Source organism: Emys orbicularis, chromosome 3 (genome assembly GCF_028017835.1).
Source record: "Emys orbicularis isolate rEmyOrb1 chromosome 3, rEmyOrb1.hap1, whole genome shotgun sequence".
Taxonomy (NCBI): Eukaryota; Metazoa; Chordata; order Testudines; family Emydidae; genus Emys; species Emys orbicularis.
In genome coordinates this window covers 162,009,826-162,037,640 of record NC_088685.1, presented here as the reverse complement: position 1 = coordinate 162,037,640, position 27,815 = coordinate 162,009,826, and the positions used below count along the sequence as shown (strand labels likewise).

Here is a 27,815-nt window from a genome sequence, read left to right as displayed (position 1 = left end):
CTTTAGAAATCTCACATTGGTACCTTCTTTGCATTTTGTCAAATCTGCAGTGAAAATGTTCCTAAAACGAACATGTGCTGGGTCATCATCCGAGACTGCTATAACATGAAATATATGGCAGAATGCGGGTAAAACAGAATAAGAGACATACAATTTTCCCCAAGGAGTTCAGTCACTACGTAATTAACACATTATTTTTTAAACAAGCATCATCAGCATGGAATCACGTCCTCTGGAATGGTGGCCGAAGCATGAAGGGGCATACGAATGTTTAGCATATCTGGCACATAAATACCTTGCAATGCTGGCTACAAAAGTGCCATGCGAATGCCTGTTCTCACTTTCAGGTGACATTGTAAATAAGAAGTGGGCAGCACTATCTCCTGTAAATATAAACAAATTTGTTTCTCTTAGTGATTGGCTGAACAAGAAGTAGGACTGCGGGGACTTGTAGGCTCTAAAATTTTACATTGTTTTGTTTTTGAGTGCAGTATTGTAACAAAAAAAAAATCTACATTTGTAAATTGCACTTTCACGATAAAGAGATTGTACTACAGTACTTGTATGAGGTTAATTGAAAAATACAATATCTTTTGTTTATCATTTTACAGTGCAAATATTTGTAATAAAAATAATATAAAGTGAGCACTGTATACTTTGTATTCTGTGTTGTAATTGTAATCAATATATTTTAAAATGTAGAAAAACATCCAAAAATATTTAATACATTTAAATTGGTATTCTACTGATTAACAGTGTTATTAAAACTGTAATTAATCGCGATTAATTTTTTAAATTGTGATTATTTTTTATTTTAGTTAATTGCGTGAGTTAACTGCAATTAATTGACAGCCCTTCTAAACAAACTGGCTATATGCTTGGGAGCTGGGACTGTATCACCTTACATGTAGCATCTGCCTATTATTAGCACTTAATTATCTGTTACCACAGAAACTACATGGCAACATCTCCACAGCTGCATACAATGCCCCTGTATCATCATCTTGAACTTTTCATTGCATCAGGCTCACTTCACAGACCTCTTTGCGCTTCAACTGGCCACCAGAATCACCACTTACTCTCCGTAAGGTCTCCCTTGTGCTGCAGGCCGGGCAGCGTAGTAGTATTGTTTGAACTCATCCATCCACACTTCAGCTGTGCGCTTGGTATTTCTAGAGGAGCAACAAAGGGCTGAGGTGAAAACCTATGAAGCGTATAAAGGGACTTCCAACATTCTATCAAGGGAGCCAGAACGGCAAAGCAAAGCAAAAAAAAAAAACACCTGCAGCACGGCCGGAGCGGCAAAGCAGGAAAAAAAACCTGCAGGGCGGCCGGAGCAAGGGTGCAGGGGGACTCCCTGCGCTGCAGACGTGCCCTGGCTAGCGGGGGGGGGAGGGGGAGAGAGCGGGGGCAGAGAGAGAAGGGGGGCGGCCAGGGCTTCAGCGGGGCGCTCGCCACGCAGCCCCAACCGCCGCGCCATCTGCCGGGAGGGCCCCGCGCCGCTCCAGTCGGCGGGCAGGGAAGGACGCGGACTGCCCCGCCGGGCTTGCTACAGACCTGGCACCGGCAGGGGCAGACGGAGCGCGCAGCCCGCTCCCAGCAGGGCGCTCCCCTCCTCCGCGCCACCGCCCCCTACAGGGCAGCCGGATCGGCGAACAAAAAACAAAACAAAAAAAATGGCCGTGCCGCCCTAGGATTGGGCGGAATGCCGCCCTGTAGAATCTGCCGCCCCAAGCACGAGCTTGCTTGGCTGGTGCCTGGAGCTGGCCCTGTTCCCTGTTCCTGCAATTGCTATACACAATCTAGGTGACAGCTTAGAGGGGGAGTTCCTCGTCTTGGCTGGTGTAATAAGATCACTGGATGCTTTGCACCTGTTGTGCCTGGAAGCACAGCTAGTTCTCCTCACAGTAACATCCCAGACAGGCCTGCTTGGGGCTTGGTCTCACAGCTGGTGGGGGTCTCTAAAAGGCTGTATACAATTCGGCTGTTTTGGTTCTCAGGGTTTCAGTCAAATATTTCCTTCATTTCAGGCCATGTGCATTTGCCCTCTTTGCCTCCTTGAGTTTCATTTGAATAAACTCAAAGTGAAACTCAATAGAAACCATTGACACCTCCGGCTTCAATGTGAGACAGAAAATGGCTCAGGTGTTCTCCATGTCAGCTCAGAGGTGTGCAGAAGGCTTGCAGACTTTCAGAAATCTTGTGATGACCCTGAGTGGAGTTTAGAGTCAATAACAAACCCCCGAACCAGGTGAGTTTGATGCAGCTTCAGATTTCCTTGCAAATATTTCTTGCTGCTCCATCTCTATTTCCTCACTTCTCTGTGTTTCAGGAATACTCTCTCTGCAAGTGATGGCCACAGGATTTAATGGTCCAGACCATGGGTAGGCAACTTATGGCACGCGGGCCGAAGGTGGCACGCGAGCTGATTTTCAGTGGCACTCACACTGCCCGGGTCCTGGCCACCAGTCCGGGGGGCTCTGCATTTTAATTTAATTTTAAATGAAGTTTCTTAAACATTTTAAAAACCTATTTACTTTACACACAACAATAGTTTAGTTATATATTATAGACTTATAGAAAGAGCCCTTCTAAAAATGTTAAAATGTATGAATGGCACGCGAAACCTTAAATGAGAGTGAATAAATGAAGACTCGGCACAGCACTTCTGAAAGGTTGCCGACCCCTGGTCCAGACTATCACTGTAAAAACCACCAGATTGTAAACGCCTCAGGGCAGGGACTGACTTTAGATTTATGTCCGGTTTAGCACCAAACTCACTCCTGGCAATTAGCAAGCAACAACTGTCATGTGAATTGTGCATGATTCTGGAACCTGAGCAGTCTTTCACTGACCCGGGTGCAGAAAGGAGTGGTAAAGAGGCTGCATGGAAGGAATTAATCCCTGGAAAAAACCTAGAGACATGGACTATTTTTTTTGGTAATTTCTTTGTACCGGGCTTCTTTTGGGAGCCCTGAAGGGAGACAGGAGTATTGGGTTACCAGAGTCCACACTCCAACCAAATTCACATCTTGGAATACTAGAGGTTAGGGCTACAAGGCAACACAGGGCTCGTCAGGTCCCAGCCCTCAATGCCTTGCTATCGCCCACACACACACACACACACACACGATTCCCCAGAATGTTTTCCAATCCCCTTTTGAATGGTTCTATTGACAATACCCCAGCTACCTCTCACAGTGGCCATTCCATTTGCTTAATTGCTCTTCTTGTTGGAGATGTTCCAACCCAGATCTAAACTCCCCCTATGCTCAAGGGCATTCTGATCAGAGAGTTTGGTTTGGCCTATAATAGAGATGGGGGCCAATGGCAAAGCTGGAATCTGGATTTGGAGCCAAAACTTCGCAAAGTTCAAGGGTGTCTGTACATGAGCTATCAGGTTGGGCTCCTCTCTTCTTGCATTCATTAAAGCTTCTCTTCTTTATTACAAACATCAGAGCCAGAACCTGTTTAAGTTCACCCTGTTCATCCCCAACAGGGACCAGAGCAGGTTTGTTCCCTATAGCACCTTATCAAATACTTTATCTATTCCAGGTTTAAATGACTCCAGTGATGGGGCTTTTGCCACTTCCTGTCCTTTAGTTTAAGGTCCAGACTTCTTGTAATTATTGAAGGCAAGGCCATTCCATCCATGATCGGCCTCAAAACTTGTCTCCTTTCTCCTTTATATTTACTAAACATCTGTGTACACCGCTCCTTCACTGCTCCCTTCTTGAAGCTAGGTGATATATTCATTTCTGGGCACCTATTTGTGAAGGCCCTTTCCTCACCCACTTTGCTGCATGCCAGAAAATCATACCTAACATGCTATAACTGAGAATGGAAATGAAAACATAACTGATTTGTAAGTCTCACCCTCTTCCAATGCCATTAGTCCACGATAAGCCTAAGACAGACGTATAGTGGACACGTAAGAGGTGACCATGCCGCAGGCAACTGGGTATTCACATTTGTTGTTAGTTATTCTTATAACATCAAGAAATATACACCAAAAAGGGACTCTCAAACACACAGCTTATCTGGGAAACTAACTGGTGATAAACACAACTCTTCCCATCTGTGGACAATGCTTTCCTTATTAACATATCAATGGACAGCCCTCAGCTTCGAAACTTGAAAGGGGAAAAAGCCCTTTTGACTCCATTGGCTCTTCTTCACTTTCTCCTTGGCTAACTATTTCCAACACCTTCCCAGACGGTGAATGGTGCCTTCACAGGGTAATAACTTGGCCATCTTAACTGTGCAATGGAGTGCTTAGTTTTGCCCACATCAGCGTGTGTTTGAAAGGTTTACAAGAACTGGGGTCTATTGGCCTCTAATCAGGCATCCCAAGTCCTGATCTGTCACCCAGCATCCTACATCTTAAGAAGCCAACCACAGTGGAGCTAGTCACTTCCAGCTGTCAGAATTCCAAGCATTCCCGAGGGTCTGCTCTGGAGGCAGCCTCAACTGGGGGGAGGGAAGGGGGTCACACTGTTTGCACCATATCTCAATCTGACACACTGCTCTGACTTGGTCTCCATTATCGCGATGTTCTTGCATGCATTTGGCCCAGATTTTCTGGTCTGGAGGAGCTATCCTCAGCCCCAGGCCAGGATCAGTGGGGACAAGGTAGCATTACAACACTTCTATGTTCCCCTGATTTCAGAACTGCTAGGTGCCAACCTGGTGGCATCTGGGAATCAGCTAGGGGAAGGGGCATTCCCCACCACACCCCTCGTGCTAGGGGACAGGAAAGGTGGCACAGGAACTACTACCACTATGGTGAAGGAATCCCCTGCTCTGGGGAAATCTTGAGGGGCCCAAATGCACTGGGTTTATGTCTGCTTTGGGCTGGGAGACTGTTGAAATGTTGACACGTCTAATCTTTCCCCCTTCATCCATTACTAATGTGGGCTGTGCTCTCCCAGTAACACCCAATTCCTTTTCACATCATTCAGCAGTACATGAAGAAGACCAGAGCGCAATACCTACTTTATATAGGTGTTGGCGTTTCCCTCTGGAAAGACATAGGGGTGTTTCTTCCGGAACACGTGTCCAACCCGGCTGCAGGGGATAATTTCCAGGCTCCCTCCGCACATCCACACACGGAAGGAGATTTCTGCAAGAGAATCAGCTTCAACCTTTTATCTCCTGACTCCCAGAGCAGGGTGGGTCCTGGTTTTCTCTCTCACTTCACCCTCTGCCACACCAAATGCAGGTAAATCCATTATTGGAGGGGCTTTCCTAGGCTCAGCGTTCTTAAAAGTGCATTTCAAAGCTACTTACTCTCTGTTTGAAGTTAGCCCACTTGAAACCAGCCTATAGCACAGCGGGAAGAGCTAGACTGCAGCACAGCTTACATCACAGAAGCATCTTGCTGTTTGTTCCTCTTGTAATTACTTCAGCACTGCATAATTCAGAGCCACGTCCCTCCACGGGGGCTCACCAAGAAAGGGTATGAAGTCAGTTTGTTAATGATTGTAACATGCCTTTAGAAGGCCCACACTTTTATGAATCAGGGCCTGATCCTGCACTGAGCTGATCATGAAAGGTCCTGAGCACCCTTCAGCTCCCACTGGACTCAATGGGAGCTGAGGGTGTTTGATGCATCCCAGGAAGTGCTCAGCATCTTGTACGATGGGGCCCTGGGTGCCTGTGCTGCATGCACACGTACAACAAGGTCACTCAAACACACATTTCCTCGTGCAGCTCCGTGCAGGATCAGCTTGGAAAACAGAGCTGCTGGTGTCAGGAAATTTAGTCCAAATTGCCCACAGCCAGTTTCTGAATGTCTGGGTGGGCCTTTTTGGAAGCATTTATATCCCCAGTGGATCAGTGATTCAATACTGGAGTAACTGGGTGAAATTCTATGGCTGTGTTATGCAGGAGGTGAGACTAGATGATCTTATGATCCCTTCTGGCCTTAAAATCTATAAATCTGACACCTCATTGCCAGATCATCACCTTTAGACAGAATAGGGATTCGCACACCCCTTGGGAAACAGCGAGAAAATAAGAAGAAACCAGTTTCACAGTTTCTTGTATCCTGGGTGATGATGGTGATTTTTGAAATTGTAGTGCAATATTTAGCACTCATCAAGCTTTACAAACATTGACTTGCTCCTCCCCTGGAAGACAGGAAAGTACTGTTTCCCCTGTTTGACTGTTGAATCACAGAAATGGGGCATGAAAGACGCCCATTAGATCATCCAGTCCATTGCCCTGTCTATGCAGGATTGTTCCTTACACTCCATTTTGCAGTGTTAGCACAATGGTGCTGCTCAGTGGCTACTTCAATACAAATAACAACCAATAACAACGGGGCAGATTTTTAAGGCACAGGTGGTGCTTACGTGCCTAACTCCCATAGAGTCAGTGGGAGTTCGGCACCTATCTGCCATTTGTACCTTTGAAATGTCCCCCAATTGGCCTAGTTTAAAAAGTCCTAAGAGACGGCTCTTCCACCTCTTCGCTTAGGAGATTATTCCTCAGCTTAATCCATCTCACTGTCAGGAGGTCTGACCTGACATTCAGCTTTCTTAATTCCATCCCATTACTCTCAGTTACACCTCATGCATCACTCTAATGGTTCTTCGCTCTCCCTGTGAACACCCTGCAAGTATATGTGGAGGGTTATGTCCCCACCTTTGTCACAGGGTGATCAAGCTCTCAAAACAATCTTTGGCTCTTAACATTTTCCCTGATAATTTCTGCTGCTCTCCTCAGAACGCTCAGTTTGTTAATATCAGTTCGTTGGTGAAGCACTGGAATGGGTGACCTAGGGAGGTGGTGGAATCTCCTTCCTTAGAGGTTTTTAAGGTCAGGCTTGACAAAGCCCTGGCTGGGATGATTTAGTTGGGGATTGGTCCTGCTTTGAGCAGGGGGTTGGACTAGATGACCTCCTGAGGTCCCTTCCAACCCTGATATTCTACAATTCTTTGATCTGATGGGGGAAACTGAGGCACAGAGGTTAGGTGACTTCTCCAAGGCCACATAGAAAATCAGTGACAGAGCCAGCACCAGATCTGAAGATGTCCCTGGGTCTCAGACCATTAGACAAGGCTTTCCCTCTTTCTCTCCATTTGAGGGTTGAGTTCCCTAATAGGGAGGGACTCCTCCTGTATGCCCTCTCACTTGGCATTGGGATGGTTACTGTACAATTTTTGTTCTAATTCATGGAAACGTATCAATCACTCAACTTTTGTAAAAGGTATTTTTTAATATATAAAACTCAAATTTGGCAGGCAAAATTGGGTGAGTATCCCTTTAAGTACGGTGATAATATTATCAGGTAGGGCAAAACAGCCAGTCATGATCATAGCACTCATGTGACAGCAATGAGCCGCATATGAACTGCTTTGGGGGTTGTCCAGACACAGCTGTTCCCAGCCCTCACCACACACCGCAGCTTCTCTCTGGGAAAACACAGGAGAAACTAAACTAGCTGCAAAGCCGTCTTGACTTTGGGATGCTTGACATCTGGATCCAAATTTCATGGCTTGAGCCCATCTCTAACGACAAGGCCCCAGCAGGAGGTGCTGCCATAGGTTGGGAGAGGAAGCACAGCAGGCGAAACAGATGCGAGTGCCTCCTTTCAGAGGTCCCTTCCCTGCTGCCACTCCCCCCACCCCTTCCCCTTTTGCTGCGGCATTCATTGAGGAGAAAGTGCCAGCAAGAAGCGGAGCCTCACAACTCGCCCAAGGCGAGTTCAATAAGGTATTAATGGGCCAATAAAACGTGCCCTTGTGCCATGTCTTAGTGCTATATTGGGAGCCACCTTCATCGCAAGAGAAAGGAAATGAGATCAGTGAGGGGTTTGGAGGCTCTAAGCTGTTACATTCAGCTCTCTTCACACCCGAGTGCTGTTCTTCATTTACCCCTGTGTCGCGTGCTGAGTATCGCTGCAATCAAAAGGGGGCACTGATGAATGCAGGTAGCCCAAGCAGCTGCACCATTCATCCCTCTTCCCTCCCCTTTCTGTTCAGCCCGCCACGGACTATGGCTCTCTGAAGGGTTTAGCGAGAAGGGGGGCTGTATATTTCAACCCCCTGCTTGCTTGTGTCTTCAGGCACAATGAAGAGGAAGGACAATGTCATTTCAATGCACTGAAAGCATAGTACTCATGCTGCAGGAGACGCTCTGTAAGCAAAGAATCAACTTCCAAACATCTAGGAGCCTTGCAGATACTGGGCCTAATCCCAGCAGGGGCAATTCAAAGCCTTCATTTCTTCCCAGCTTACTGGGTATGGAAATAATACTTGGCGTTATCTATATCTCCTTCCCTCCAAGGATCTGAGAGTGCTACTGTAATAAGTAATCCTCACAACCCCCCTGAGGGAGGTGGTTTTATGCTCATTTAACAGATGGGGAAACTGAGGCACTGCAAGGTTAAAGCATGTATCCAAGTCACACAGAGCCAGGAATAGAAGCCAGATGCCCTGGTACCTAGACCTGTCCCTAAACCTAAAAAACATTTCTGGAGTTTAAAGCCAATCCCTGGTGTATTGTTATTTTTGCCTCTGTTACTACTAAAATCCATCCATGTTCTGTTAAACACGTTTCAGGAAGCTGGTGTGTAACAGAACGTGTCAGACTCTAAAGTATCTTCAGCTCAGCCACGCAGGGCTCTGTCCTGACAGGGGAACACTCTTCTGCTTGTACCACGACTCCCTCCTATTTTTCCTGTCACCGTTTGCCACCCTCTTGACGCAGCTACAACTCTGCACACCTGAGTTACATGGCACATGGAACCAAGGCCTGACAAGGGGAACTGCAATGTCTGCAGAGAGGGAAAGACGGCAGACAAACAGAGACAGCAAAGCAGAGGGTGGACTGGTTGGTGGAAGGGATTGCTAATGGGCTACCAAGCCATTCTTTGCTAGGTCTCCAGCCTGAATCCATTCAGGGTTGGTACTCAATGGACGTTACCACTATCCAAAGGACGTTCAGTGGTCTACATGAAATAAGTCTCACTGTAATACTACCAGCTAAGTGTCCACATCCCATTTAGCATCTCTGCTGGCTCTCTCGGCAAAGAAAGTGAATGGCCAGGGGGACTAACCACCCCTGCCACAGTCCTAGCCATGGTCCCTGCAGGTCAGGTTTGAGGTGTGCTGGAGTGGGATGAAGCAACTTCAATCTGCAGGCTGACGCTCGGCAGCCTGGCACCAGCTGCGGTACATTCACTGACAAAGAGCTCAAGATGAAGTTTCAAACCACTTTGGGCATTGACAACATCCCCAAAGCCCTCCCTCTAATCTGAATGCAGATTCCAACTTGCTTTTGTTTTCGATGGAGTCTGGCAGTCCCCTCTGGCTGGCAATCGCACTGCCATAAAGCAGTGGAGCTCAGTTGTTAATGTTGGGGGGGGAAACAAAAACAAAAAAACCCCGCTGCAGTGCTACATCGTATTCCCAGTGCTCTATCTAATTAGGAAGAAGAGTAAATCACCAAAGGGCTGAAATGTATTTCACTGCAAATATAATGAAAGGAACAATCAGTCATTCCAGTCCTGCAGAATGCACCACAAGATCCTGATTTCCCAGTCACTTACCCTGAAGCCAATGGAGTTGCTCTGGCGCAAGTGAGATCAGAATCCGGCCCCATGAGTGCTTGGCACAGGGGAGATTTTGCTCTGTCACAGCTGGAAGGTGAGCAGCTCTGTGACTAGGACACTGAGGGGCATGTTCTGACCTCCTCCTCAGTGGGGCTGTGCCAAGGTGAGAGCAGGAGCTAACCTCACATAGCTTGCGGCACAAGTACACCGCTTTACTGTCACTGTGTTAACTTCTTTGGTCCATTTTGTGTCATATTGCTTTCCCTTTTACACACAAGCTGTCGTCCTGCTTCTCAGCAACCTCGTGTCGGAGTGCTCCCAGCTCGCTGAACGAGCAGTCATTGCCTGTTACGAAGGGTCAGTTACATCACCGTTGCCGCAGGGAGAAGCCAACTTTCCCTCTCTGGGCCAGGGAGACTCACTGTGGTCCAGGTGGGGTTTCCACCCTGCCTACCCTCAGGAACTCTGCTGGTGGAGGATACCAAAGAGACGATTATTGCTGCTATTACACCAGTGCCCAGAAGCTGCAACCAAGATCAAGGCCCCTGTGTGCTAGGACCTGTATATACACAGTCAGAGACATTCTCTGCTTCAAAGAGCTTACAGGAGGCCCAGCGAGATGAAGTGGCTTGTAATCCAAAGTCACGCTGTGGGTTAGTGGTAGAATTGGGAACCAAACCCAGGTCTCCTGCCAGTCCAGGGCCTTCCATAAAGAGTGTCTCCTCCAGCCTCCATAATCATAATCCAGGGTTGGCCAATGTCACTCGTTTTTGCACTTCATGGGACCCCTACAACTCTTGACTAGCTTAATCTAGCAATGGGATGGGCAAGCCCCATGGCTAGCAAAACTTGGGTCTGTTACAGTTTGAACCTTGGTTAAATGCTGCCTGGGACTCCATGACCATGGCTGCCCTCTGATACTGGGAAGGTAAGAACACTACATGATTAGGGCCAGCCTCAAAGGGAACTTCGTTAATAATGAAAACAGCCAGCGACATAACATAGGTTAGAACAATGTATAAGGGGTATAAACCCTCATGCTTCAGGGTGTAAACCAACTGCTAACTAACGGGTTAGGAAGAAACTTCTCCTATGGGCAGGCTATTCTATAACTGTCCATTTTGGACCCTTCCTGGAATGAGGATACCGGACTAGATGGACCACACGTCTGATCCAGCATGGCACGTCCTACATTTATGTTTAGTTTTCTTTGCAAAGACATGTTTTAGACGATTAATCCAAGAGGGAGAAAAAGGCTCACTGCGGCTTTTTGTGATGAATTTCTTCAGACAGCAGTGCAAGCAAGACCAGATGCTGCAGGTCAGACCACTGGCAAGAAATTCTCTCTCACGCACACACTTTACATGGTGAGAAAGAAATAAAATACTTTAGAGAAATAGTGTATGGAAGACAACAATAGCACTAGACAATGGATGGGATTATTGTAAAACACGAGCATCTGTTCCTATGGATCCCTGACAGCGTTGCTACATCTGTTAAGACAGGATTTTTTTTGTTGCTAGCCACAGTCCCCAGAGGTGCTGAAGTATTAAAACCAGCTTAAGATCTGTCTCCCTATCATCAAGTGCCTCGTTCTTCTTTCATGACTGCAAGCCTACCCGATCCGATCTGCAGCATCATTACAGCTGCAAACAGAAACAAGCCCAGCCTGATCTATCTGTCTGACATGGTGAACAGGGACAGTATATCACCTATTTAACCTCTCCATCGAGGCTCAGAGCTAGGAGCTCCCCAACGGACAGGTGTGAACACAGAGGGCAGAGGTGGATTTAGATGACTAGAAGCACAGGGCCCAAAATCCACTTGCCATCGAACTATATAGGGGAGGTGTGCTCAACTTTTTCCATGCTGGGACCTCTCTTCCATCTAGCCAAGGTCTGGCTGGGAACTTCTCTCCGATTTAGCAGTATAGGCATGGTAGGGTTGTCACAGCCTTCTGATGATTATTTTTTCATAGATTCATAGATTCCAAGGCCAGAAGGGACCACTGTGATCATCTAGTCTGACCTCCTGTATGACACAGGCCATAGAACTTCCCCAAAATAATTCCTAGAGCAGAGCTTTTAGAAAAACATCCCATCTTGATTCAAAAGCTGGCCGTGATGGAGAATCCACCATGATGTTCAGTAAATTGTTCCATTGATTAGTTTAAAAGAGTACCTCTTATTTCCAGTTTGAATTGGTCTAGCTTCAACTTCCAGCCATTGGCTGATGTTTTACATTTCTCTGCTAGACTGAGGAGCCCATTATTAAATATTTGTGCCCCATGTAGACACTGATAGCCTGTAATAAAGCAACCCCTTACCTTTTCTTTCTTAAGATAAATAGCTTGAGATTCTTGACTCTATCACTATACAGCATGTTTTCTAATCCTTTAATCATTCTTGTGGCTCTTCTTTGAACCGTCTCCAATTTATTAACATCCTTTTTGAATCGTGGACACAGAACTGGACACAGTATTCCTGCAGCGGTCACACCAATGCCAAATACAGAGGTAAAATAACCTCTCTGCTCCTACTCAAGATTCCCATTTATGCATCCCAGGATCGCTGTTTTGGCCATGGCATCGCACTGGGAGCTCATGTTCAGCTGAATCTCCACCATGACCCCTTAATCTTTTTCAGAGGCACTGCTTCCCAGGAGAGAGTCCCCCATCCTGTAAGTATGGCCTAAAATCTTTGTTCCTAGATATACAGATTTACATTTAGCTCTATTAAAAACACACATTGTTTGCTTGCACCCAGTTTCCCAAGTGATCCAGATCACTATGAATCAATGATCTGTCCTCTTTGATTTTACCACTATCTCAATTTTTGTGTCATTGGCAAACTTTATCAGTCATGATTTAATGTCTTTTTCCAGATCATTAATAAAAATGTTAAATAGTGCTAGGCCAAGAACTGATCCTTGTGGGACCCCACTAGAATAATGATTCCCCATTTACAATTATATTTTGAGACCTATCAGTTAGCCAGTTTTTAATCCATTTAATGTGTGCCATGTTAATTTTTTATTGTTCTAGATTTTTAAATCAAAATGTTGTGCAGTATCAAGTCAGTTACATCAACACTATTACCACTTTTATCAACAAAACTTGTAATCTCATAAAAAAAAGATACCGATTTAGTTCGACAGGATCCATTTTCCATAAACCCACATTGATTTCCATTAATTATATTACCCTCCTTTAATTCTTTTAATTCTATTAATTAAGTTCTGTATCAGTTGCTTTATTATCTTGCCTGGGATGACTAACAGGCTTATAATTACCCAGGTCATCCCATTTACTCTTTTAAAAAATTGGCACAATGTTAGCTTTCTTTCAGTCTTCTGAAACTTTCACATTGCTCCAAGACTTCTTGAAAATCAATATTAACAATCCAGCAAGCTTCTCAGCTAGCTCTTTTAAAACTCTTGAATAGAAATTAACTGGACTGATGATTTGCAAATGTCTAATTTTAGTAGCTGCTGTTAACATTCTCCAGAGACACTAATGGATTGGAAAGTGTGTGATCATCACTATATGATGAAACTATATCATCTGTTTTGCCTCAAATACAGAACAGAAATAGTTATTGAATGATTCTGCCTTTTCTGCATTATTATTGATAATTCTATCATTGCCATCTATTAGCGGACCAATACCATTGCCAGGATTCTTTTTGTTCTTAATATATTTTAAAATATCTCCTTATTGTCCTTAACTCCACTGGCCATATATGCCTCCTTGTATCCCTTGGCTTCCCTTATCAATTTTCTACAATGCTGAACTTCTGATTTATATTCTTTACTATCAACTTCCCCTTTCTTCAATTTGTTATATATTATTCTTTTATTGTTTTACAGATGCCTTCACTTCCCCTCTAAACCAGTTTGGTCTTTTAACCAGTAAAACCTTCTTCCTTGATTGTGGCTTTTGGGGCCTCTAGTAAGGTGTTCTTAAATGATTCCAAATTATCATTCACATTTTTCTGATAAATTCTTCATCCCAGCTGATTTGGCTCATAATTGTTTTCATTTTTGTGAAACTGGCCTCATTAAAGCACTCTCTCTATATTACTGATCTGCACTTTATGCTGCTTGCACATTATAAATGTTATCAAGTCATAATCACTTGTACCTAAGATGTTTGCAACACAACTCACCCCCCCCCCTTCGAGAATGCCTGAGCTACTATTTCAGGCACGCTGCAAATTCAGGCAGGTATTGATGCATCCATTCACATTTTCAAGATTATGTCACATGCATCCGACGAAGTGGGCATTCACCCACGAAAGCCTATGCTCCAATACATCTGTTAGTCTTAAAGGTGCCACAGGACTCTCTGTTGCTTTTTACAGATCCAGACTAACACGGCTACCCCTCTGATACTTAAGATTATGTCTGTGAACGTAAGAGCTAGAAACGTAGTTGGATGTTTTAAAGAAAAAAGTAAGAATGGGAGATTACTAGCAGTTCCCCAGTAACATGTTCACAATCACCAGGTTGAGAATCTTTGGTTTAGCGTATTTAGCAACATTGTATCTATCACCATGGAGGAGATGGACTACTATAGACCAATAAGGGCAGCCCTTTCAGTGTTGGAACACTTTGAGACATTGAAAGGCTCCCATACTTGCCCAGGATACAGATGAAAATAACTAGGGGAAACCATTCAGAACATTTGGAGTGAACCCAGTATTAGTCAGACACTACTTGAGAGCATGGGTGGCACGTGGGAAACACACACACACCCACACACACCCCCGTTCAGGGAAGCTAGCCCCAGGCCCTACCCCTTCCACTCGAGGCCCCGCCTCTACCTTGCCCCTTCTGCCCTCTTCCCCCACCAGAATCCCCCACCACAGCCAGGGGAGCCCCACCCCAACTCTGGAGCGCCAGCCCGCCCCAGCCCCAGGTGGCCCCAGCCCCGGAACACCAGCTGGCCCCAGCCCAGCCAGCCGGTCCGAGCACCTGCCCCAGGTGCCCCAAGTCCTAGGCCACCAGCCAGCTTGCCCTAGCCCCAGCCCCAGCCCCAGCCCCAGCCCACTTCGGGGGAGAGGCTGAGCAAGGGCGGGAAGAGGAGCTGCCTGGTCTGGGGCCACGGGGGAAGACTGGGATGCAGAAGGGGGCCTCAGGGTGGAGCATGGGTGGGCCATGCCTGGCTGTTTCGGGAGGCTTAGCCTCCCCTGGCCCATGATACCCGCCGGCCATACTTGAGAGGAAAAGCCAGCCCCATCTCTTGGGAGGATGAAGATCCACATGTCCCTGCAACAACAGAGACTCACCAAAGTTCTCCCCACCCCAGATATCCATGGCAGTGTCGTACTTCCCCAGGTGGTTGAACCAGGCTTTGTCGATCACAAAGAGCCCCCCTGCAATGATCGGAGTCCTGCAGAGATACAAAGGGAAGAGGGGACAAGCTCTTACTCAAACATTGGAGCAGAACCCGAGATGCACAATAAGCCACCTCCTTTCTCTTCCTATTCTGCTCTCAGATGGATATATCTGTGAATCTTCCTATTACCTCGAAACAAGGACACATGTCTCAACAAGGCAGAGCCATTTAACTCGTTGGCTTGGTATTTTTCTGTCAATCATAAACTGCCTGGCACTTAAAATCAGGCTAATGCACCCATTAGCTCAACTCCTACAAGCCCAGAGTTCACAGCCCTAATTGTAGGCTTCAGAACCAAAAATGCACATAGCACTTGGAGATTATTTACATGACATGACCTAAACGGCCTTTGTGACATATCTTATTAGGAGCACCATTGCAACAGGGAGAGGAAACCTGTGCCTATTCAACAGGGGATTTTTAAAAGCCATCACTGTGAGTTTGATCCAGGGTTTCTCAAACTGGGGGTCCCGACCCAAAAGGGGGTCACAAGACTATTGTAGGGGAGGTTGCAAGAGCGGCGGCTGCTGGCTGGGTGCCCAGCTCTGAAGGCACCATCACCATCACCAGCAGCAGCGCAGAAGTAAGGGTGGTGTGGTGGGGGGGCAGTTTGTCCCTTTTTAGGGGGGGTCGTCACATTTCTACGAGCCTGTGCCAAGTCCTGCAAACATGTACTATTAAGATGCATTGGATTTGTCTCAGGTCTCATGGTCTCGCTGTACCGCGAGGGGGCTCCAATTGTTTTTGCAAGGCAGGACAATCACAGAAATGAGATGGGGCATCGGGAGATGAACATGAGCTTGTTACAAGAACCAGGGTAAGAAATAACAAGATTTGGTTCCCCATGGTGTGTGTCCTCTGCATCATTTCTGGACCTCTGAGCTTTCACCACCACATTCCTTATTCCATGCTGCACGTCACAACAACAATACTTCTGTTCAAGGACCGGACAAAATACCAGCCAACACCATACCTGAGCCAGCAACAAGGGGTGATAATGAGTAAGGTGAGGCACTCCCTCCAGCCAAGGGATGAGGACAGATTTTTTTCTCTTCCTGATTTGATTAACTCTCCTGAGATTCATCACTCATTTCCTATTACCTTCAGACTTGCTGTCCACCCCTTAGGCAGCTTAGAAGGGCAAGGCTGGTTGGGAAGGCGTGATCTGGATCACCTGCTTTCATCAAGGGTTTCACCCTTTTTCAAGGATTCCTCTTGTTTTTGGGTAAAATATGAGTTGTGAGAAGTACAGTAAGAGTCTTTGTTGAGGGGAGAAGGCTGGATGAACTAGGAGCCTTCACCTATTTTTACTTAGCCTTTTGGGGAGGAGGGAAACATGTGGAGCCCTTAAGCCCTATCTTATTACAATAATAATAATAATAATTGTGACCCTGTGTTGTAAAACCCAAAGTAAACTGGAACTCAGGACAGATCCATCAGACTCAGGACTGTTATGGGACGGGTGGGAGTACCTATCCATCTCCTCCATGGTGCCATATATGTTAAACCAGGTCCCTAATTAGGTACTTAGGCTAGGTCTACACTGCAGCGGGGGTCCGACCTAAGATACGCAACTTCAGCTACGTGAATACCGTAGCTGAAGTTGCGTATTTTAGGTCGGCTTACCTGGCGGTGAGGACGCGGGAAAGTCGACCGCTGCCGCGCTGCCGCCGACTCCGCTGCCGCCTCCTGCCGAGGTGGATTTCCGGAGTCGACGGCAGAGCGATCAGGGATCGATTTTACCGCGGCTTCACTAGACGCGGTAAGTCGATCCCTGAAAAACCGATTGCTACCCGCCGGATCGGCGGGTAGTGAAGACAAAGCCTTAGATTTCCTTCTGGACCAGCTAAATAGAACCATGTGCTGTATCTACAGAATTGGGCAATATCTCCAGTCAGGGTCATATCCACAGCTGGTGAAGTCAACGGAAAGACTCCCGTAGACTTCAATGGTCTTTGAATCTACTCCTTAATGTGCAAATTTCCCTGCAAGTGAAAAGGGCAAAATCAGACAAGGCGCTGGATGGTGCCTAGCTGGCACCAACTTCCACAGGAGAAAGCCCTCCATTCACCCCAGTTTTCCCCCCTTCGCTGCCATGCTACTTACTTAATGGGTTCTGTAGGGTCAATTCGTTTGGCTTTCTGCTCTGGGGAAAGCTGTTCCCATTTGAAATGTAGACTCCAATCAAACCCTACAAACAAAGTAGAGAAGGACCATGGTGAACTTGGAGATGGACACAAACTAGGAGACCACCAAACCCATCCCCTAGTCAGCACAGAATTGTTTCTGATTCTCCAGTTTCAAATGACTCAGATAATGGGGCTGCAGCCAGTTCTCTTAGGAGACGATTCCAGTGTCTAACACATTTAAATATTACAAACAATGAACTACAAGAAAGGAAAGTTATATTGCAATGTCCAGCACTCAAAAGTCAGGAAGGGCCAGAAGAAAGCTGGCTTGTACAGCCTTAATTCAGCACCCTTATGCATATGCATTAGGATACAGTCTTTAACTACATGAGCACACACTATTGTCTTCACAGGAGCCCTGCCTCATTCAGTGAGCAGAATGGACAGGGCTCAGTTGATGATCAGCAATTTAATATTTCATTTTACCACCATCGTTCAACATGTGGGCCCATGGCCTTATTTATTTATTATTAATTTCCTCATGGGCTTTCGTGTGGTGCTCATCACTGTAATACTGGAGGGGTTCACAAGCATTAGCAAATTTACCTTCACAATCCCCCTAAGGATGATGGGGTGATACTATTAGGGAGGAGGGATAGCTCAGTGGTTTGAGCATTGGCCTGCTAAACCTAGGGTTGTGAGTTCAATCCTTGAGGGGGTCATTTAGGGATCTGGGGCAAAAATGTGTCTGGGGATTGGCCCTGCTTTGAGCAGGGGGTTGGACTAGATGACCTTCCAACCCTGGTAGTCTATGTTCTATCCTCATTTTACAGATGAGAAACTAAGGCATGGAGGCACTAAGGTCCAAAGTGTACATTAACTCGGGGGCCCAGTTGGAGAGACGTAGGGCCTGATTTTTCAGAGTACTCAGCATTACACTGCATTTTGAATGTTCAAAGCACAGATCCTATCAACTTCAGTTGAAGTTATGAGTGCTCAACACATCTGCAAATCAAGACAGGCCCCAATAATTGAGGAACACCCAAGTAGTGACCATCTCTGAGAAGTCTACTTTAAGTGTCTGGTGCAGCATCACTCAGGAACTCTGTGGTGGGCATAGAACCCAATTCTCCTAGCAGCATTCAACTGCCTAAACCCCGAGACTCTCCCCTCCCTTTCTGCAGTCCCCTGCCTCATTCACTACCCACCTCTCAACTCTGCAACAAATGAAACAGGGGCCCTCAAACAACAGCCTCCTTCACTGCACAGCCCTGGTTCATTCTCTACGCACGTAGGAAATGTTGCATGTTCTGGGGCTTCTAGACAGGGAGGTGCAGAGCAGAAAGGGTCACAGAGACAGGAATCTCAGAGAACCAGCAAGTTTGCAGTGAGGTCCAAACTAGAGGCTGCCTCATCTGCTGAGCCCCCATCTTGAGAAGGGGGATCAAAGATTGTAGCAAAGAGGCAATGAGCCAAGCCTGTCTGAACTTGAAGAATGGCTTTGGTTCTGTTTATAGAACTGTATAAATTGCCACACCAGAATACATTCACGGTTCATCTAGCCCAGTTACCCCTTTCTGCAGAGGCTATAGAGACTGGACTTCAGTATGGGCCACCTCTCCTCCCACACAAACCTGTTAATCTGTCATTAGTCTCATCATAGCGTCCATTTGTCTCTGTTAAAACCACCAGACAACCAAGCCTGGTAGATAGATAGTCCCTGCACAAAGCACTAGCTGGCACTTTCTAGAGAAATCCAAGGACATGAATAAAAAACTCCAGGGGCGCGTGCAACGCAAAAACAAGGAGAGGAGCCACTCTCTCTCTCAGAGTAATCAGAGAACAGCATTCTCCAAGGAAGGAAGGGTCATCTTGCCATTTAGCAGAGGGAAGTCATATTTCAGTGCCTGATTCTTCACTGTGTCACTTTGGTTTTACACTGACATATATCTGGAGTGACTCAGTGGGAAAATCAGGCAACCAGAAATGTGCAAAGCTCAGAAGGGAACTTCAGCTAACAAACCAAATTATAGCTGTGGAGATATGCATGGCAATACTATCCCTCTATATCCCTCCCCTTCAATGACACCTGGTTTTCTCTGCTACTAGGGATTAGTTTAGATGGAATACTTCCCCCGCATGGCCACAGCACCCTAGTAAGGAACTTCATTCCCTCAAGTCAGTGGTACGAAGGCCAATCTAGCCTCGCAAACTGATAGAGGGGGAAACAGGGTATTTTTAGCATGCCTTGCACAAACCAGCTGTGTATACAGAGCGTTATAAATAATCCTTACAGTAGGGAGCTCCGACTCAGTGCCTCCTTCACACTGAGTCAGCCACTTCCCTCCGCCAGTGTCTGCTGAGCATAGTGCCTGACAGATCAGCATCACCCAACAGGGAGTGAGCACAACACACACTCACCTCCTCTCAGGTCCGAGGAAGCGGCCACGTAGGCAAAAGTGTCCAAGTTGATGATGTCGATAACTGGACTGACCACGCGGGTTGGATCCTGAGAACAAGGAACAAAACAACCCATGACTTTTGACCTGGTGTAGCTTCTCCTCAGAAGCCACCTCAGGAGCAGGGTGGTGGGAAATCCTGTATTATGGGCAAAGATGTGAGGAAGCTGGTTTGCCACTGAGGTCTGGAGTCCTCTACTGATCCACAGGACAGACAAGTCAAGGGGAGGGCCAAATTCTTAGCTGTGTTCACTGGCTGGAACTCCTGATGTCAATCCAGTTTCTGGTGGACTGGTGTCCATATCACAAGAGCAAACCTCACCCTTGTTGGCTGTCTTTTCAGAAAGGCTAAGGGTTGAATGGAAGCATCCGCTCAGACACTCTCATCCCCGGAGGACAAGGTTGAGGGGACACTGCCAGCGTGGTGTGTGGGGAAGCTTATACTTCCCCTATTATGAACAGAGGACTTAGTCTCCAAGGCAGTCAAGCCAGCATCTTTCACTAGCTCTAAATTCCCTCACAAAGAAACCCGGACTGCATAGGCTGTGGGTGGGTTTTATACCGAACTTGGCTCAAGAATCTCTAGCTGAATACAAAACTCCATCTTTCTTTTAGAAATTCATCAATTAATTTCCCCCCCCACACCTCCTTTCAATTATTTTTATTGAATTTCAAAAGTTAAGCCACAAGCAAGCAGTTTAAAGAATAGACAAAACAAAGCCAGCCAGTTAAAACATACAGAAAAACACTACATATCATAAATCCGCAAAATTACCATTCAGCACTGCTTTTGTCAAAGGAGGGGTAGGGGTTAAAAAAAGAATGAAATGATGTTAAATATTTGGTACTAGTGATTTAATTAACATCTTGTTATAGGAAAAGAGATTATACAAACAGTTAGGGACAAAAATATCTACAGGAGGATGAGATTTTGACAGCTTTGACTGGTCTCTTATCTTCCTTTTTCTTTTCAAAAATCCCAAACTCCAATTATAGCTCAAGCTTCAAGCCTTTCCCCTCACCAGATCAAATCGCTCTTCACAGCCATGCGGACGAATGCGTCTTAGCACATGCAGGCTTGCTCTCTCACTCTGGGAAAAGATTTTGTTTTAGAAATCAGTCCTAACAAATAGGAGATATGTTCTGGAGCAGTCACAGGACAAAGGAGCTGAGCACGGAAAGTCGTGCTGCTCGGCCATATTGGGGACGCAGGCTTTATACATCGGAATGATAATTCTTGGCATTGCTATGACATTGTCTATCCGAGAATCTCAAAGCACTTGTATGGACATTGATGAATTAAGCATTATAACACCCATGTCAGGTCAGTAAATATTGTTATTCCCATATGGTAGATGGAGAAACTGAGGCACGAGAGATTAAAGACTGACACTCTGTACCTCAAGGTAGCACCCTGGAACCCCCATATTCACCAATGCCATATAATCACGATATATTTTGTAATATAATTTTGAAAGTCTTGATTTGTTGCACATTAATATCCTGTTAGATTGTACGTGCTATCATTGTATGTGAAGTTATGAAGTATTGCTAAATATGCTACTGAAATATGCTGTGAGGTTGGGAGATGCCCACAGCCAGCCTTTCAGTTGCAACAAAGGAGGGGCCAGACAGCATTAATGGCCCATCAAGAAGAATCAACTATCCCAGAGACTTCTCAGAGAAGGCACATATGCAGTGGAGCTGCCTGACCCCACCTCACAGCTAGGATCTTTCTAGCAGCTGGAAGAAGGTATAAAAAGAGAGGCAGTGACATCACTTGGCTTCTTCCCCTCCCCATCTCAACACCTGGAAAATCATCTGGAAAGAAAAGATTTGGAACTAAGAAGATTGGTCCCAGGCTGTAAGGGGGTCCAGTCTGTGTACTGAGGAACTATAAGCTAACTTGATTCACATCTGTTAACGTGGGACTGTTTGATTCAAATCGTCCATAGTCTGTTTAAGTTAGAATTAGACTGAGAATTTATTGTTGTTTCTTAGATAACCAATTTTGATCTCTATGCCTGCTACTTATAATAACTTAAACTCTCTCTTTCTGTAGTTAATAAATCTGTTTTATATTTTACCTAAAACCGTGTGTTTTGGTTGAAGTGCTTAGGAAATCTCAGCTCATGTTAACAGGGGCTGTTGCACGTGCATTACCCTTTTGTCGGAGTGGCAAACAAGGTAATGAATTTACACTGGCCAGGCTTCTGATCAGGGCAAGACGGTACAGTTCTGGGGCATAGGGCTGGAGCTGAAGGGAATTGTCTGGAGCTTCTCTACTGATAGTTCATGAGAGGCTGGGAGATCATTCATGTAACTCAGTTGGGCATGTCCCTGCCTGTGGATGGCTGTGTAAGTGCAGTGCCTATCAGAGGCTTGTACCTTGGCATCAGCACCACAGTGTGAGAGGCAGCCCAGGTTGGTGGGACAGAGAGCTTAGCGGTCCCACAGTCCAGGTTGCACCTTGGAGACCCCGTCACAAAGTCCCAGTCCTGCTCCTGATTAAGTCAATGGCAAAACTCTCAATCACTACAATGGGAGCAAGACTGATCCCTAAGTGGCTTGACCAAAGCCAGTGCACAGAGCTCTGACACCCAGACTTGTGTCTGAACCCCAAGATCACCCTTCCCCTCAAACAACACACCTTTTTGCTGGAAGCTTTTCTACCTCCTCTTTTCCCAGCATGATGAACTTTTGAAACTGATTGAAAAATCCTTAATACAAGAATCCAACCAATACAGAACAGAAAGCCAAATAAGTGACCCCAGAGGTTAGTGCTCTGCACTGGGGATGGTCGGGAATTTTTTTTCCCCATCCCATGAATATTTTTTTGAAGCATTCAACATTTTTCCTATCACAAATGAGGACGAAAAGTCAAAATCTGACAAATACAACCCCAAAAATGGTTTTTTTCATTTGGGGTCAGTGGAAACATTTTGTCATATTTCATTTCGATTTCACCTTTTTCTTTTTGTTTAACCTTTTTTTTTTCCAGTCTCTGTAGCTTACATTTCTAAACGAATTTTTTTTTTTCAAACCAGAAACCTGGATGTTTTAATTTTGAAAATGTCAAAATGAAACATTTCGATGATTTTGAAACCTTTGGTCTGAACATTTTTCAAGTCAGGAGAGTCGCTGAACCTGCCCCTGTTTCACGAACCATTTTGGTTTTGATGAATTGGAGTTTTCAACCAAGAAAAAAAAAAGTTAATGGAAAATGTCCCAACCACCTCTACTCTGCACTATGAAATGAGAGATCTCTGTCCATTTCTCAGCTCTGATTTCTGGACGGCTGAACCAGCAAGACGCTGAGGAGAGGGTGTCTCAAGGTTGCTTTCTAGTGACCCTTCTGGTTGACCCAAAGAATGGCACTGATGAGCTCACTGCAGGAAGGTCTCCACGAGATAGGGCAAAAGGATTTAAACCCAGGATGGAGAGGAAATCAGAGGATACTGTGTATGAAACTTATGTTGAGGAGGAATGATTATGTCTGGTCATTATGTTAACATTTTACCATGAGCAACTTGCTCATGAACACATTTAGAAAGCCATAATTCAGGTCCAGATTGGATTCTCCTCATCCTCATTACAAAGCAAAGACTCTTACAAGAAAATCCCCATGAACATTCTCTGTGTTTCTCAGCAGGGAGAAATACTGCAGGGATTTTAGCTTTCAGTGACATACTTAGAATCTCTGTGCCTGAGTGGCCACATCTATACAGTAGGGATAGTGATCTTACCCAGCGTGCACAAAGGGCTTTGAGATCCTGAAAAGAAAGGCACTTCTTATAAGCATAGCTACTATTTGATTTATAGTCAACTTTTACTTTAGTCAGTTTCACCTTCTGGCTCTCACATGGCTAGCACAATGCTGCACTGTTGGGGTTGCAAAAATTTCAAGAGCATGTTTACCTCTAAACCTCCACCCCCCACCCCATATTCTCAAATTCTTAATTAGAATTTTCAAAAATTCATGAACGCATTTCTACTGATCTTGTTGTCACACAAACTAAATTATATCTGCAAGTCAACCACGCATTGTCCCTTTAGAATGTTCTTAAAAGTCAAATAAAATATTTCAATGGAAAAGGAAACTTATTCCAGCTATTTGGGGCTACAACCACCGATGTTGACCTCTCATTAGTTCGAATGGTTAGCAGGAAGGCAGTGGACATCCTTCTCCCTTTGAGGTGGATTCATGCAAAGTTATAGCTTAATATCCCACCTTAGAGCTCTCTCCACAGACTGGGAGAACATGCAAAACTGTCAGGGGCTTCAGATGGAAGCGGAACGTCGCCATCCGCTGGTTCATTATAGTGGCATTAGCAAAAGCCAATTTTCAGGTGAGCTGATTACGATTGATTCTTACTGTAAAAATGCCTTAGGCTTGATAATTACATTTTAAGAAAAGTAATTCAGTTGAAATAAATGGGTAATGGTTTTAGATATAGCTCTATAAGTAAAAACGAGAGACCGTGTGCTTACACATTTGTAGTCGTAAACAGTCTTTTAACATGTGCATGCGCTGTCTCTCTGACACACACACACACACACACACACACACAGAGCTCCTTTTATTTTGACATTTGCCGAACACCCAGAAACCTGCCTGAACAGCTGCTTTGCCCAATGAAAAATGGGAAGTGACATGCAGAGTGGAATGGTGCTGGGAGCGAAGTCAGATTCATTTTGGGCCAGTCATTCTTAATTTGCTCGAGACTTACATTTTATTACCACAAAGACCATTCCTGCCAGTAACAAAGCAAGAAAAGACTTTTTATATAACATTAATTACCACTGTAAAAGAACATGGCAGGGAATTGGCCGATTGTCTTTCCAGCACCTGCCTGAAGGTGGCAGCAGTAACATTTCATACAGTTCCGTGATCAGTATCTTAACCCCAGTGTAAAGGATGGAGGCAATGAGCCAGGTAACTAGGACACTAATGGACGGGGGTCAGGGACCCCTTGGACCTTTAAAAAATTTCTCTCAAGGGTCACATTTTTAAAAAGAAAAAAATATATTTTCAAAAAATACCTCCAATCCTGGCCTGTAGTACTGCCCACCCCTCCACCCCCATCACCCCTCGGTATTCCAGAACTAGGTCCCCACCCAGCTCTGAGGTGCACCTCAATCCTCACTGAAGCACCACCTACAGTTCCATTTCTGCACACCCCAGACACCTTTTCTCTAATGCATCTCCATCCTGACCCCAGCAGTGCCTGCTGATCCAGCCCTGGGCTCCCCACACACAGCTCGGTCAATGCCCTTCACTCCTGACCTGCCACAACCCCTGCTATTCCAATCTCAGAGACCACTGAGTGCATCGACCACGCCTATGTGGTGGCTTCGCAAGCTGGGGGAAATGCCCACTAGGAAGTAGGATGAACCCACTATGCTGTCTTTGTCCTAAAGTAGGATTTAAATCCAGGTCACTACAAGTGCGGACCTGTCAGTGGATTAAGCCACTGAGCCTTCTTCTAGCTCTTTAAAGTCCTACTTGACAGTGATCTCACTTGTCCCAAAATATCAGCAACACCCTTTAACAAAGTCCCTGTCAACTTCTAGGGAGTGACTGAATCCAGGTCCTCTGCAGCATGACCAGCAGAGAGTGCTAACCACAGAGCCAGCTTCTACTTCAAGCCATGCACATATTTAAAATAGAATTACAAATCAGAAGTTAGCAGAGGTGATGTTTGGCTTTAATGCTACATTCAAACCATGCTCCTGCTGCTCGGTTGTAATGAAACTCCTCCGGCATTGCTGCCTCTGCCATCCACATTCATCCATCACATCGACTCTGAGCATGAGCTACGGTCCCTAGCGCTGAAAGGGAAATGCAGTCCTGACTGCCACCCTGCTCACTTTCACTCTGCCAGAACACGTCAACGGGAAAAATGCTGTTGCTCTTGAGTTAAAATGCAGGGAGGAGTTGGCTGGAGAAGGAAAACGTGGAGGGGGAGGAGTGTTAAAAGGCCATATCCAGGGTGAAAAACAATCAGTGAAATAAACGTTAGTGGAAGACCCTGTAATGGGGCAGGTCAGAGAGGAGTCTTCATAATATGTAAGTGTTATTGTGATTACATCAGTATTTATTAGATGTATTTTAGTGCCACCTTCAGTCAGAGTTCGGGGCCCCGTTGGGGTAGGCATTGCACAAACACAGTAAAAAGGCCTGACCCTGAGAGCTCACAGGTTAGGAAATTAACCTGGACTTGTGCCCCCACCACGTCACCGGAGCTTCACATGGAACAACATAAGTTTGTGACAAGGGGCAAGGTAGGTTTGTGAGAAGATGCTGCAGGGTGATGAGAGAGACAAGGGGCAGGATTATGGCAAAACAAGCCCATTTTTACATAATATTGTGACCTTACACAAGGCATTTCACCCCTATATGCGCCAGTTCCCCAAAGATATGTTCATATATTTCATAATAAAATATACAAAGAACTGTTTTAATCATGAATAACAGTATTTACCAGGAGACACACATAATAGTAACAATAATGATCTTTCTAATGATCCATAAACACTCATCTTCCAAGCACAGTTAACCACCCAACTAATTAAAATCTGCATGCGATGTCCCTGTGAGGTGCATACGTATAATTATCCCCATTTTACAGAGGGGGAAATTCGGACACAGTGAGGTCCAAGGTCACAGGAGTCAGTGGCAGATGTTCCCAGATGCTACACCGAACCCACAAGATCACGCCACCTTTTATTTGTGGCAGGCAGGGCGAGGAAAAAGGTGTTTCTAGTGGAAGGAGAACGTCATTGTCTGCTGTGAAATCAGCAGAATTTAAACCTATTAAATCCATTTATTAAAGTTTAATTAGCATGAAATTAAATTCAACCCTTATTCAAACAGCCCTAAATCATCAGTATTGGGCATTTTTTACATGAGCCTAATTGAAAAGTTCCTTGGAGCAATGCCCACCTATTCCCCTTGCACCACTCAGCATTTGCCTCTCAGCAATTGCAACAGGGACCCAGGGGTTCAGCTAACTTGATTTGCACACACACACTGGCCAGTTCCTTGCCTCCTGTCTCTGCAACATACCCATCATCTGGTGGGACTGACTCACTATTGCACAGCCAGGGTAATCCTTCTGACTACAGCAGCAGTACATCAGGGATGAACTAGGCCAACTGGGATCACCAATGGAGCAGGAGAGAGAGAGAAAACTCTAGTGCATGCTAAAGAAAGGCTAGAGAGAGAAAACCTTGGCAGGTACCCCACTGAGGGTCAGCCCTGAACGTTCCGACACATGTCCACCACTGGCCATAAGAGAAGCTATTGGTGGATTTTGCCAAGACTTGTGCTAACTGAGTGGTGACCTGGTTTTCTGAGACACTTACCTCTTTGATCCTCTGCAGGAGAGGCAGCAGCCAGTCTTTATTCACCTCACAGTGACTGTCTAGGAAGGTCAGGACTCCTGCCTGTGCCATGTCTGCCCCTCGGATTCGGGACCGGATCAAACCTGTTCAGATACACGCAAGCTCAGGTGCAGCACAGATTGCATGCGTCTCTGTGCAGGGGCTTAGTGGACTCCCCAGAAGCACATTCTACACCCACAGAACCCTTGAGCCCTGACCCATCCTCCATCCCACATGTGCATACCTGGGGTTTGGTGTGAGCAAGCCACCTCCATTTTCCAAGGTCATTAAAGTAAATAAAGGGGCCATTTAGATTACTGATTTATGGCATTTACACCAATTCTTAATTCATGCAATTATTTCTGCTGCCACTTTCCTGGGGAAAAAACAAGACTTAAAATGCTTCAGTAACCCCCACAGATACAATAATCTAATGTGAATTTAATTCAGCTTGGAATGTGTCTGTAACAGCAGTGACAAAGGAGAGGGGAATTTGAACAAATATTTTAATCACACCACCACCACCACCACCACCCCCCATCCATCCTCCGCCACACAGAGTGAGTGAGTCTCCTTAGTAAGTCTGTGGTTTCGGTCTGTACGTTCACTGGATCCACCAGCGACGTTCCCACTTATGTCCATGGAAGCCGGGTGTAGGGATGGAGGACTGTCCATAACTGTAGTGTCAATCCATGAATAGGTCTCTCTCTCTAATCCCTAAAACTCATCTTGACTTCCCGCTGCTGGGTCCATCTACTGCCCCGCTGATGTCTTGCCCTCTGTGGCATCGAAGATCATCGGCTCAGGATCCTCAGCAGAAACATATCTTTTATCAAGGAGGGGGACATCTCAAGTGCTGGTCCCAAGGAGCAGCAAGCCTGCTG

At 45.7% G+C, this 27,815-nt stretch overlaps 1 protein-coding gene across 1 annotated transcript in view; it reads right to left on the bottom strand.

The window, feature by feature from the left end:
- The window catches only part of GALNT14 (polypeptide N-acetylgalactosaminyltransferase 14), a 185,573-nt gene that overhangs the window by 15,904 nt on the left and 141,854 nt on the right, over positions 1–27,815 (bottom strand). Inside the window, exons 6-11 of the mRNA XM_065401302.1 lie at positions 26,914–27,035; positions 19,508–19,595; positions 17,064–17,148; positions 14,848–14,951; positions 4,996–5,122; positions 1,080–1,172 (exon numbers count right to left, since the gene is read on the bottom strand). Coding sequence (XP_065257374.1) covers positions 1,080–1,172; positions 4,996–5,122; positions 14,848–14,951; positions 17,064–17,148; positions 19,508–19,595; positions 26,914–27,035 — 619 coding nt within the window. The remainder of the gene's footprint in view (positions 1–1,079; positions 1,173–4,995; positions 5,123–14,847; positions 14,952–17,063; positions 17,149–19,507; positions 19,596–26,913; positions 27,036–27,815) is intronic.